The sequence below is a fragment of the Panthera onca genome, chromosome C1, assembly GCF_046562875.1.
Source record: "Panthera onca isolate mPanOnc1 chromosome C1, mPanOnc1 haplotype 2, whole genome shotgun sequence".
In the NCBI taxonomy this organism is placed as follows: Eukaryota; Metazoa; Chordata; class Mammalia; order Carnivora; family Felidae; genus Panthera; species Panthera onca.
In genome coordinates this window covers 9,830,833-9,844,794 of record NC_138346.1, presented here as the reverse complement: position 1 = coordinate 9,844,794, position 13,962 = coordinate 9,830,833, and the positions used below count along the sequence as shown (strand labels likewise).

The following is a 13,962-nucleotide window of genomic DNA, read 5'->3' as shown; positions in this document are numbered from 1 at the left end:
AGGTCATAAACATGGCACGGGTTGAGGGAAGTGCAGTACAGTAGTAATAAAACACTCTACTCGAAGCCACAGCGCCAGGGCCCAGATCGCCCACTGTCACCGAGCGGTGTGACCCCCAGGTAGGTTTCCTTAGCCATCCACTTGTATAAAAATAGTTTGTATGGTCAGAGCTTGTGGGAGGGCTTCACGAGCTACTCCCCTTAATCTTTCCAACCATCCTATTTATGAGTGAGGAACCAGGGTAAAGAAACCTAATAAGCTTATCAGTGGGCATAGGTTCTAATCTCTAAATTCACACCCCAGCTCCTGGCAGCTACCATTTCCTTTGCCTCCTGCCTCCCTGCAGACCGGCCATAACCGTAGCGTCCAAACACGTTAAACCAAGGCCTGAAGGGCAATGAAAAGCTAAAGTCTGTGAGGATGATTCCTGGGATTAAAGCAATCTGAAGACAACAAGGGTTTTGTTTATCTGTCCATGTGTCTCTCTGCCCTGGAACCCGGCTGTAGACACCCTTCAAAGAGAAGGGACCGGGGGAGGAAGAAAAAAGGGGGAGCAAGGAGGACCAGCCTTTAGCGAAGTCAAATACAGTAAAACCTTGCAGCGTGAGTAACTTGTTCTGTGTGTGTTCCGCAAGATGAGCAAACATTTCTAATAAATTTTAATTTGAGGAACGAGCGATATCTTGTAATACGAGTAGTACACGATGCCCCAAAGTCACATGATCACAACTGAACCCATGGTTCTTGAAATTCACTTTGATATACAAGTGCTTTCGGTTATAAGCATGTTTCCAGAATGCTCTATTTTTAAAAATTTTTTTAATGTTTATTTTTGAGAGAGAGAGAGAGACAGAGAGACAGAGTGTGAGTGGGGGAGGGGCAAAAAAAGAGAGACACACAGAATCTGCAGCAGGCTCCAGGCTCTGAGCTGTCGGCACAGAGCCCGATGCAGGGCTCGAACTCACGGCTGCGAGATCATGCTCTGAGCCGAAGTCAGTCATTCAATCAACTGAGCCACCCACGCACCCCTACGTGTTTCCAGAACGAATTATGCTCACAAACCAAGGTTGTACTGTAAATGAAAATGCAAAGGTAAATTCTTTCCAACATTTACAGAAATATTCAGCAAACATCTTCCTTTGTCAAGGACCAGATAAATATCTTCAGCTTTGTGGGCCATCATATCGTCACAACTACTCAACTTCGTCACTGGAGCTCCTAAGCAGTCACAGACGATACTTAAAAGCACGGGTGTGGCTGTGTTCGATAAAACCTTATTGACGGACATTGAAATTTTAATTTCCCATATGTTCACGCATCGCAAGATATCATTCTCATGTTGATTTTTTCCCAACCATGTAAAAACGTTAAAATCCATTGTCAGCTCTTAGCGTGGAGGGGAAGGAGAGACACGACGTGGACTGTCCTTTGCCCACCCCTGATTTAATTCGTAAGAAAAGTATTTTGAAAAGAAAGCTTTATTAGAGGATTAGAAGCCAAGGCTACTGCAAAGGATTTACTGAAAACTATCATGCACTGCCCAGAACAGACCCGGAACTAGGGGAAGTTATTAAACAGGCTAAATCTGTCTTCATGTGCTTTCCTAATCCTAACCAGTGTCCCTCCCCGTGTGCCTAGATCTGCCCCATGGTGCCCGGTGCCCTGAGGGTGCCCGCAGTTGCACCCCACTGAAGCCAGCTGGGTATTCAACAGTATTTGTGGGGCACCTACTGTGTGCACTGGGTACCTGTCAGCCGTCTAGTTGCCCGTCCCTGTCTTGGGTCCTGTTCTGCCCTCACTCGCCCTGGGGGGCAGGGAGGAGTGATGAGGGAAGCCTCTTCTCTTGAAGACACTCCCTAAGACTCACACCATGAATGTTGACTGAAGACAGGTTAGTGTTCAAATAAAGCAATGAACAATTCCATACAAGTCTAGGCCAGAGCACACGCTCAGTTCACATTGTTCTCTGTGCCTGGCACCCACTTGGTCAGTGGAGTACAGAGGAGGAACCGACCAACAGAAGTGGATGCTGTGCGGAGTCAGCACCAGACTCCAAGTCTTCTAGCATCTGATACCTCGGAACCAAAGAAATGAGTCTCTACTGATGGAATTTCGGTCTCTTTGGAAGTCAGGTAGGAAAGAATTTTTTTTTTTTTTTTTTTTGGTCCAAGGGAAAGGGCTTTCTAAGCTCCCCACTTTTGTAAAGAAAGGCATGAAATAAATAAGTCTCCTATTGTAGGTGTGCACAATGGCTTTTTATTGGGGGCCTCCTGGGCTATTACTGGGCCAGATACGTTTCCAAGCTACGACAGCCTGTAAGGTCGGCATCAGGATTCCACGAGGAAACCAAACCACAGGACAGTGAGTTACTTAATCCAATGCACTCAGAGCTGGATTCCAATCCACACTGGCCTCTTTCCACTCCAGAACACACCACCCATCAGGCTCCCTCGCGGAGACTTCCAGTCTACTTTGAGATGCAAACCCCTGCCATTTGAGGAGAACGTGGGCGAGGAATGCCAGGCCCTTCGCAACTGGATGCTCTTCTGGTGAGAATGACCGAGCGCAGGCGTGACTGTATTTGCGTTCTCTGCGTGCGCTACATGCTAGGCAGGGGGTCGGGGGAGGTTGCGGGGAGACGATGAGGGTCTAGCAGGCACTTCTCACTCCCGGTCATACAGAGTCACCCGGACAGCATTTAAAAATCACCAGTGCCCGGGCTCCGCCCGAGACCAGTTCAGTCAGAATCCGGGGGAACAGGGGACAGTTGGACACAGGCACTCACCTTTGTTAAAGCTCGCAGGGGATTCTTAGAGGCAGCCAGGGTTGGGGGCCAGCTGTGTGGGTGAGGGGAGCATCAGGGAAGGAGGGAGGGGTAAACATAAAGAAATTCTGTCCACAAAACTTTGCTGTGTTATTGGATTTTCTGTTTGGGGGACAAGAGTCTGTAGTCCCTGCCACTGGGTTAAACAGCTCTGACCACAGCTGCCTACTGAATCCATAAGGAGATCTAAAAATACAGCTCGGGCATTCTGCTTTCTGACTCGAATGCCCTTCAGCTGCAGATAGGTTTTTCTTTCCTGTTCGATGCTTGTGAAACGTGGCCACAAACAAGGCCATTTTGGATGGTACCATGTCACATGAGAAGCTTAAGCAAAGAAGCTAAAGACAGAATGTGTTTTTGTCAGGCGGCCAAGCTGACAAAAGTGATGTTTCCTAAGAATGCACTAGATAAACACAATAGGAAAATAACTTCATTTTAATAGCACCAAGAAAAGCAACTGTTTTTCTTTTAGCGAAATTGTCATAGGATTTTAACTCATTCGTTCCAAAGGAAAATGAGGTGACTGAGAATTTTCTGAGAAATTATTCATTTATTTCAGAATAAAAAGAAGCACACATTTATCAAAATTTTAATATAACAAATTGTTCCTTTTTTATATTTAGATTTTAGCATAATGCATCCAAGTAGGGAGAAAAAGCTGAGCCCGTTCACTGAAGATGATCACAGGCACGGAATAAACTGCCTGTGATCCTATATAATCCTATTCTATATGGAAATTTTATAATCCTTTTCTTGGGATAAGTTGTATTTGTGCAACATTTTACTTTTCTAAAAAAATGTCTTAAAATTCATTCTCCCATAGTTCTTTCCACTTATTGATAAAACTTCCCCATATTCCCATTTGTGAATTTCATCTTTTCTATAAAGAAGGCAAACACATTAGTCCATCGTAGAGGTATGAACACTGAGGTTCAAAGTTGACAGAAAAGCCAGAGAAAGAAGCGATGTCTCTTGACCCCTCCGCTAATATCGGACATGTTGCACACAATGCCGTGTGAGTTTGTGAGCATGCATGTGTGAGTTTGTGTGCATGTGTTTGTGTGCACGTGAGTCGTGTGCATGCGTGCACGTGAGCTTATGTGTGCACGTGTGTGCAAAAAGTCCGCTAGAGAAAACTAATGCTGTGCAAAGAGCCAGAATTCTCTTCTGTTCGTTAGCAACCTCCGATCGAAAATGGATTCATCACAAACAGAACCACTGTTTCAAGTCAGCATGTTTAATCAGAAGAGAGGATCCTAGAATCAGCTTTGCGAGTAAAATTAACTTGCATAAAAAGCAGCTATGCCAGCCCCTTTTCTCTCCAAGTGCAGTCATTGACACATTTCCTTATAATCCCAAAGGATAAGATTCCCAGGGAACATGCAAGGAGGAAACAAACAGGTGTCTGACAGCTTGAATACTTGGCAAAGAATTATTTCACGATAATAAAAAAAAAGGTTTACAAACAAAAGAACACAAATTAAAATAATACAAATAATCCCTACTTTGGCCCAACAGAACGGAAGAAAAGAAACACTGGCCCGGCCACTGTGCCTCTGATACCTACCTGCTTCGCCAAATGAACCCGAAAGGTGAGAAGAGCAGTCTCAATCCTTTAGAAGTTGGAGATTTTTTCAAACCCACCAGAAATATTTGTATTTCTTTTAGTTAGTGCCCATTTGCTTGTCATCGTGGGAAAATAACTTCAGCTAGGACCCAGAATTCTAACTCTGAGGTGAAAGTCCTACTTTGTATGTGGCATAAGAATTTGCTGTCGTGGTCATTCCTGTGGCCTTTTACCCCAGCTGGACAGAGCCACTCAAGGTCACTGTTTTAGAGCAAAACCGGACTCAAATCATGTTATCTTCTTTTTACTGACAACACTCCAAGAGGTCATAGCCCTTGCTTCGGGTCCCACAGCTTAATGGCGGAACCAAGGCTGGACTTTAAACTCCACAGCTCTGCATCAAGCCAGCCACCTGGTTCAAAAGCCAGCTCTACCCTTTGCCGGCTGTGTGACCTTGGGCCGGTCATGTAACTTGTTTGCACTTTACCTACATAACAAGGACAGTAGCTGCACCCAACTCATAGGACACTGTGAAGACTGGTGAGTTACATCTAAAAGCCCCCAAAACAGTGCCAGTGCATGGAAAGTGCTTGTGAAAAGACTTAGCAACCATCATCACCATCACCATCATCACCACCACCACCATCATCACCCTCACTATCATCACCACCACCATCACCACCATTGTCGTCATTATCACCGTCATCATCATCACCATCATCACCACCACCACCACCAACACCCTCACTATCGTCACCACCATATTCACCATCGCACCATCATCATCACCACAACTACCATCACCCTCAGTATCATCACCATCACCACCACCACCATCATCACCATCATCACCATCAGCATCATCACCACCACCATCATCACCATCATTATAATCACTACCATCACCACCATTGTCAACATTATCACCGTCATCATCATCACCATCATCACCACCACCACCATCAACACCCTCACTATCATCACCACCATATTCACCATCGCACCATCATCATCACCACAACTACCATCACCCTCGCTATCACCACCACCATCATCACCATCAGCATCATCACCACCACCATCATCGCCATCATTATAATCACTACCATCACCACCATTGTCGTCATTATCACCGTCATCATCATCACCATCATCACCACCACTATCATCATCACCATCATCAATATCGTCATCACCATCGTCATCATCGATCATCATCATCATGTCTGTGTAGGGTAGATTTCCATATATATTTTTAGAATCTATTGAACCCTCATGATTCACTATGTTTAAGTATGATAGAGGACTTAGAAAATAAGTATTCTTAAAATACATACATACATGTTGTATGATTTTCAGGGCAATCAAAATGTTAGATCTTAGATTGGTCATTCAGTCAAAATGAGCTTCAATTTCTACATCTGACAAGAGATGACGACACCTGTTCTATCTACCTCATACAGTTAGGTAATAAGTATATAAAATGTGTGCAAAAGTTCAAAAAGATGGGAAGGAGGTGGAATTTATGGAGGAACTATGGGTGCTTGGTGATTTACAACATATAATTAATTTAATCTTCCCCAAAACGCTGTTGTGGATATCCCACAGACAGGATGGTCACCCACTCAAAATTTGGTTTGAATGTCAAGACTGAAAATGCCACACACACACCAGCAGGGTATGAACAGGTTCTTGCTCACATAACGGGTCTTTCTGGGGAGATCACGCAGCTCCCAAATTGATCACCGGTTGCTTAAGAAAAAAGGGAAAGGAGGGTAGCTCAGTTGGTTAAGCAATGGACTTCGGCTCCGGTCATGATCTTACGGTTGGTGAGTTCGAGCCCTGCGTGGCGCTCTGTGTTGACAGCTCAGAGCCTGGAGCCTGCTTTGGATTCTGTGTCTCCCTCTCTCTCTGCCCCTCCCCCACTCACGCTCTGTCTCTGTCTCAAAAATAAATAAACATTTAAAATTTTTAATTTATAAAAAAGGGAAAGGAAACGAGGTGGGGGGGGGGGGCGGTAACTGCAGACAGGGGAGGGCCAGTAGAGCCTGGGCGGGTCTTGCAGGGTGTGAACCCCTCCCAAGCACCCAGGCTTTCTCAGCTTGCCCTGATGTGGTGCAGAAGGAAAGAAAGTGGGGTGATACTGAAAAGCTGTCGGCAGTCGCACGTCAAAAAGCCAAATCAGACTCTTTATCACAAACCCTGTGAGGTAGGTCTCATTCCCAAAGATGAGGAAACTGAGGCTCAGCCAGTTTAGATCACCTGTCACAGCAGGTTTATCTGTGGCCCACACATCCTGCCTTCACATCACACAGTTCCCAGATCCCATGAGTTCCTGTCACCGGCTGATGCCGGAAGCACTGCCTGGATCCATGGGCTTGCACAGTCAGTCAGCAGACCACAGGGACGCTGAAAACAGCCTTAATCCATTTTAATCCTGACTAGTGGTTTAGGGCTTTCTTAATTTTCTTGGAAAAAAAGGACAAAGAAAGAAGGAAAAGAAGAGAAAGAAAGAAAGAAAGAAAGAAAGAAAGAAAGAAAGAGAGAGAGAGAGAAAGAAAGAAAGAAAGAAAAAGAAAGAAAGAAAGAAGAAAGAAAGAAAGAAAGAAAGAAAGAAAGAAAGAAAGAAAGAAAGAAAAGAAAAGAAAAGAAACAAAACTTCAGAGTTAGGTTCTATTGTTTCCATTGCTAACACTGTCTTTGCGATTGGGGGTGGGGGTGACACTCTCTGTTTAAAGGCTTCTCTTCACATACAGGTAAAATTCCATTTCCAAGGTATCCAGGGAGTACCAGCCTCTATTTCAGCAACCACCAGGCTGCAGTGGCCAACATCCACTTCCCTTATCTGTAATTGAGTATGTGTAAGGGTTTGGTGGGTTTTTTTTTTTCCTTCTGTTTATCTTCTCTGTTGAGATTGCCTTTGAAAATGAGTCTTGAGTACTATTGCAAGATCATGAAAGATGAAGTTAAAATGGTCAGGAATCAATTTTGTAAGGAATCAATTTTTGTAAGGTTCTGAGTCATCTCAGTTAAGTTCTTCCGGATAACCAAGGCAGATCGGGTTCCAAATTTGCCATCTCTCCTGTTAGAATTACAGTTATTTTGGCTCTCTCTCCAAAGGGGAACTCAGAACACCCAGCGTTGCTTCTCCTCAGGTGGGCAGCACTCTGTAGCTGACACTGCCTGGAATGGGAGCTCTGCAAGAAACCCAAATCCGTCTTGAACCAGTTGGTTCTGCAGTATTTATGTATCTGTGACTCTTTTCTGAATGAATTACATTATATATCACACCACTACGTAAGACAAAAAATATACATATATTTGTGCTTCTCTGTTAGTCATCTAGGAAACACTGCAGGGGTCTCAGCCTTTCTTGAAGATTTCTTATAATTTTTGAGTCACGCACACACACACACACACACACACACAAATCTCAGAGTTGGGTTAAATTCCCAATGCCCAGCTTTTCTTCCCCTTTACTTAAACTCGAGTACACACTAACCTACCTTCTCCTGTCCATCCCTGCTATACTCTGAGTCCAAATCAACTATTTCCTTCAAGGATGGAATTCAGACATGTAAATATATCAGCAGTTTGATAGAAGCATTCAGGCAACTCATTTCTTCACAAAAGTCACATGAATCATCAAACAACAGGGGAAATTAGCCGGCAAGATTGTGTCCTGATAGTTACAAAGGCTCCAACAGCAAATTCCCCAAAGGGTCGTCATGTCCCCGATCCACTCCGGATGGCCATACCACACACACCCAGCAGCAGCATCTCTGCGAGGGAATTAAAGCTTATTGGAACCAGTTAACAAAGGACACAACACTGAAGAGACAGATTCACCGATAATTTGCTACCAAAGAAAAAAAATCTAGGGAATAGCAAAAATTCTGGCTGTCAAGGTCAAGCGTCTCAATCCCGTTAACCTCTATTTAAAAAAAAAAAAAATCAAAGCTCATCTCATCTCATCTCATCTGTGGTCTTTCTTCCCCACAGACAGAAGAGTCCATTTGGGCATTCTCAAAGTAACTCTTGGAGCATTTTATAAAATTTTCATGAAAACAAACTCCTGCACTCCAAATGTATGAAAGAAAGCATTTGCTCCCAAATATGTTCCACATTCACCTGGTTTAACTGAAGAATTCCAGAGAAGTTTGTTATTTGCCCCCGCCCTGGAGTGGAGACTTGGGCATTTTCTTTCTACTGCCAACACATTACCGAAACGCCTATTCGGAAATGTTGATGTTTAGGTCAATAGATGTCACCGAGCTTTAGCCTATACCCAGCCTCATTTATTATTTTCTACCAAATTCTCTCGTGAATCCCAAATCCACGCGCAGCCGCTGGCCACCTCCCATCCCTCGCGCCGCCCCGCGCTTCCTCGAAGCTTCCCAGTGCCCTGCTCATGCCCTGGCTGCCCGCCCCAAGCGTCCGGCCCGGAGGGCGACACCCCGGGCCGCTCGCACAATGTCCCCTCCAACCCGTCCGACAGTTGCAACATTCCCCCCTAAGCCCAGAAGGGGCAGGCCGCGGGAAGGCAGCTGCCCTCTCGGCCTCCAGCTGCCTTGCCAGAGCCCTCAAGGCTGGAGGAAAGGAAAGAAAAGTGTCCGACCACCTGGCACGGAGCCCGCCATCACCCGACTCCCATACCGCGCACCCTCGACACGCGCAGGGTCCAGCGGGACTGGCGGCAGGGGCCACCCGGACCTGAACACCTTGCGGGGCGGGGGGGGGGGGGGGGGGGGGGGAGGGGGCGCTCGGAGCTGCCAGGCAAGCACCGAGACCCCGCTCGCTCGGCTTGGCCCAGGAGGGGCGCGCCACTTGGTGGCCAATGGTAGTGCCAGGAGTACCGAGGCTGGGGTAGCTGCCAGGCCCTGGAGCTGCACGCCCTGAGAGCCCCAGGCGGCACGGCAGGAGCACTGGGGTGGGCAGGGAAGAGGCGCTTGCAAGGTCGGCCAGCGGTCCGCGCCCACGCGGGCCGAGAGGCCGGATCCATCGCCTCCGGGAAGCAGGAGAAGCTGGTGTCGAGCACGCTGGAGCCCCGCTCGGGGCAGCGCGCAGCGGCCGGCGGGGAGAAGCCGCTGGTCCCCGGCCGGCGCCCCGCCCCACGCCCGCCGACTCCACTCACCTGGCAGTTGGCCCCGGAGACCCCGGCGGGGCAGGTGCAGCTGTAGCCGGGCTCGCCCGCGGGGCCCGGGGTGCACACGCCCCCGTTCCGGCAGGGCTGCGCGGCGCACGGCCCCAGCGCGGGCAGGGGCGCGGAGGGAACCGGGCTGGCCAGGCAGCCGCCGCGGGGCCCCGCGCCGAGCAGCAGGAGCAGCAGGGCCGACGCGGGCAGCAGCTGCGCACCGGGCGCCGAGGCGCGGCGGGGCGGCATGGCCGACCGAGTGGGCGCGGGAGCGGGAGCCGGAGCTGGGGCGCGGCGGCGGCGGCGGCGGCGGCGGCGGCGGCGGCTGGAGCGACGGCGGCGGCTGGAGCGACGGCGGTTCCGGCGAGGGCTGCTCCGCTGGGCCGGGCGCCTCCTGCAGCTGCTGGGATCCGCGGTTCCCGGGGCAACGGCGGGCGGGGCCTGAGGGGCGGGGCAAACAGGGGCGGGGCTCCGGGCGGGCGAGGGCGGGGGAGGAAAGGGGCGTGGGGACCCTTCGCCCCGCGGGGAGTTGGGGCAGGAGGCGCGCCAAGGTCGCCCCGGGCCCCCAAGCCTGAGGGGTGCGATCGGAGTCGCGGGCGTGTCCAAAGAGCCCCGAGGGAAGCGGCGGCGGCGCGGGCCCGGCGGGGAGCTAGGCTGTGCTGGGGAAGGGGAGGGGGTGGAGGGGTCAACGCCGGCGTGGGGAGGACTTCACGGGCCCCCAGGGGCCCAGCGGCCGAGCGGAGGGCGAGGCGGCGGAGGCTCGCGGCAACCGCCCGCGGCCTCTTGGCGCAGAATCGGTGGGACCGCTGCGGTGCCCGGCCTTAGCTCAGTCCCCGGGCTACTCCTCCCCCTCCCACAACACTCCCCCAGGACGCACAGCCCCCTCCCCGCGCCGCCCCGGAACCCCAGAGCCCCAACACCAGCTCCACCGCTGGGCTTGCTGGGAACAGCCCGGGCGTGGGCTCAGCGGGCCCCGGCCCTTGTCCTTGGTGCTGACCGAGGAGTGTCCCTTCTCTCGGGCCCTTTCCCGAGGGCGGAGCCGGCCGTGCCACTCAGAAACGTCTGACTGTGGCGTGTGAGAGCTGGAAGAGACCTCAGGAGCAGTGTCCAACCCTGTCGTTGAGCCGACGAGGAAACTGAGGCCCAGACAGGCTGGACTGGAACCCAGTGGGTCACTTGACTCCCAGCCCGGAACGCTGTCAGTCTTCTGAAAGAGCAGTTCAGAAGCGCAGGTTCACAAAGGCCCTGCCAGGCAGTGTTTACTAGGGAGCTCTGTGTAAAAGGAACATCCACGGCGACCTACTTGGGGGAGGATGCTCTTCTAAACGTCCCGGTTAGGCTGGCTCATGTTTTGACAGCCAAGAAGGCCCATTTCCACTGAGTAAACGCAACGGGCTTTGTCTCCACCACCTGACCTTTCACAGCCTCTGTGAATAGACTCCGAGGCACTTGTTACCTTGTTCTCACGGAAACCTCCTGAGAAAAGAAATGTGACTCTCTTGGATTGACAGTTGGGCAATTTTTTTTTTCTTTTAGGGCACACGAAAATAGTTCTGTGAAAAGCTGGGCAAATAAGAAAGTAAAGAATCCACATGAATTCATGCACGGAGGTGCCACAGATGAGCAACCAGGAGCTGCTAAAAATCTCCAGTTAACCCAGGAGTCTACCCGGACAGTCTCTCCCCGTCCTGCTCGGATTCGGGACCAAATGTCAGGGGTTCGTGCTGAGGAAGATGCCTAAAATTCATGTGGTCATTACAGGAAATCACTAAAACCTAGATGGAGCTGCCTGCAGCAGCGGGAATTCAGACCTCCAAGTGGATCAAACAGTTACTACATTTTCCCTCACACCCGCAGTCTTTTATCGGAGACTTCCTCTTCCAAAAAAAAAAAAAAAAAAAAAAAAAAATCTTAATTTTGTACCACGCCAGCACCCTCTGCTGGCAACTAGTCTCACCATTCAGGTGTTTCTTCCACTTTCTGTGCCCCCTGGAAGATGCATTCTTTCCTGAAACTCACTTCTCTGATCTTAAATACTGAAAAACTATGCTGGTGCTGGTGCGGTTCACTCCCTTCCATCAACACACACACTCAAATGAAGCGTAAAGAAGTTTGTAAGGTAATTAAAAATCACACTTCAGCTTATGATATCTTTGCCAAAGCAAAATTTTTGTGTGTGAATTTTGTATGACTTTGAAATAATGGAGGAATAACACTGGCTTTATTTTCTGGATGCTGATTTCTGAATTTTCCAGATGATGTTTGGCTTTGTAAAAGTATTCTTCCTTTAATCGTTAAAAAACATATTACAGCAGAGACCATACAAGACCATTTCATTTTTCTCCAAGCTAAAAAGAAAGACTAAATCTCCCAGTCTCCTTGCTTATAGGTGGAGTCATGTGATTAGTTCTGAACAATAGAACATAGGGTTTTGTGCCCTGGCCCCAAGACATCTACATACTAAATACTTTGCAACTATATTATTAGTAGTCCTCTTCTCATTCTCAAAAAAGTGGGTCTTATTTTTTTTTTTTTTTTGGTTTTGAAGGCTGATTTAGTACTTGACTGACAGTTTCCAACCATCTGCAAATACCCAGCTAAAGAGTCCAACTAATATATTACCTTGTCTTATTAACAGAAGTTATTAAAACAATGTTGGATCTATGTTTAAATAAAAGCTAAAAAACCAACTGTCCTTGGGTTCATGTTATCCCAAACTTACAGAACATCAAATCTTCACCCTAATCCATCTCATTTCCTTTCTTGATAGAGACCCTACATTAACAAGTTGAGGGCAAAATATCAAAACAACGTGTCTAAATTTCAGCAAAGAATGTGATAGAATTTCTCATGATCACCTTATGGAGAAAGTGGACTTGAAACCATTGAGCAAATGTAGTCTGAACATACCAGTCAGTGGATCTCTACCAGGCTGGAGGAAGTTTTTAGGGAAATGCCATAGAATCTCAAAATTTGGCAGCTAATACAATTCATTCCGGAATCAGGATGTCAAATTGTCCCAATAAAAATGCTAAGCTACATTAAGTAAAATGGATCATGAAGTAAATGATGGTATATTTGGCCTTACGGCTATTTGCCAATATTTCTATCTCTCCTTCTTCCAAGAACTGCTCTGTAGGACTATACTTTCCTGATCCCTTGAAGTTAGGTGTGGTCATATGACTTGCCTTGACCAATGAAACATGAGGGGAAGTAGCATATGTCACTTACAGGTGGAAGCCTTTTTTTTTTTTAACGTTTATTTATTTTTGAGACAGAGAGAGACAGAGCATGAATGGGGGAGGGGCAGAGAGAGAGGGAGACACAGAATCCGAAGCAGGCTCCAGGCTCCGAGCCATCAGCCCAGAGCCCGACGCGGGGCTCGAACTCACGGACCACGAGATCGTGACCTGAGCTGAAGTCGGACGTTTAACAGACTGAGCCACCCAGGCGCCCCAAGAAGCCTTTAAAATACAGTGTATGACTCATGTGACCATGGTGACCAGCAAGATTCCAAGAGATGGAAGTTCTGCCAGCCTGTGTCCCTTGGGGAGGACAATGTGGTGATGCAGTGGGAACCTACAATGAGCATATGGTGTAAGACATAAGTCATTGTAGTTTTAAGCCACTAAGAATCAGCAGTGTTAAATAACTCCAGGTCACATACTTGTAAATGGCTGGGCAGGACTGGTTATTCCCAGTGAGCCATGCAGCAGGACCAGCTAACTCAGATGGGCTATTCCTCTGGAACAGAGGCTGGATCCAGTTGGGGATTCCAAGGTCTCTGGATCTGACGGAACAGAAAAGTGTCAAGAAACAATTTGGTCCATTTCTTCTCATGGATCTATTCCAGAGTTATAACTCAACTGCATTATACTGTAGGATGTTATAGAAATATTACAAACCAATGCAAATGTAGTTGTCTTTATTTTTTGCATTTTGTCACAACAGGAGAAAGACATGCTCCCACGTTCGCACAGGTTCATAGGCATTTGGGAACTGCAGGCCTCAGTGAGAACAATATTCCTCTTCATGGTGAAGTTCTCACATCCTATGACCTCCAGAGCATCCTGTGGGAATGTCGGTCTGGATACACAGTGCGATGGTCCATACACTTAGAACCTCGTAGAACAAATTGCAGAGGTTACCTGGTATAGTCTCCAGGGATTGAAATAAGATCCAAATTGGAACACTTATATTGTGTGATAACTCATGTTCAACTTACCTGGAGTTCCACAGGTGATTTAGCACACACCTTCTTCCCTAGAGTATTTAAGTTTTCTGCAGCCATTGGTAGGATGCCCCCTATGTCTCTCTCTGCACCCAGAGTTGCCCGTAGACAGCAATGCCTTTATTTCTGCCTCTTCTCACTTTCAGTTACTTTTTAAAGATCTAAGGGAACATTCCTGTCCCCTGCAGAGGGCGGGCCTGGATGCT

The 13,962-nt window shown here is 48.2% G+C and overlaps 1 protein-coding gene across 1 annotated transcript in view; it reads right to left on the bottom strand.

Annotated features, from left to right (window-relative positions):
• DNER (delta/notch like EGF repeat containing) overlaps positions 1-9,886 on the bottom strand; it is a 317,354-nt gene extending 307,468 nt beyond the window's left edge. The window contains exon 1 of the mRNA XM_078450803.2: positions 9,526-9,886. Within this exon, the coding sequence (XP_078306929.2) occupies positions 9,526-9,774 (249 nt within the window). The 5' untranslated portion in view covers positions 9,775-9,886. The remainder of the gene's footprint in view (positions 1-9,525) is intronic.
• Positions 9,887-13,962: the final 4,076 nt, after the last annotated feature.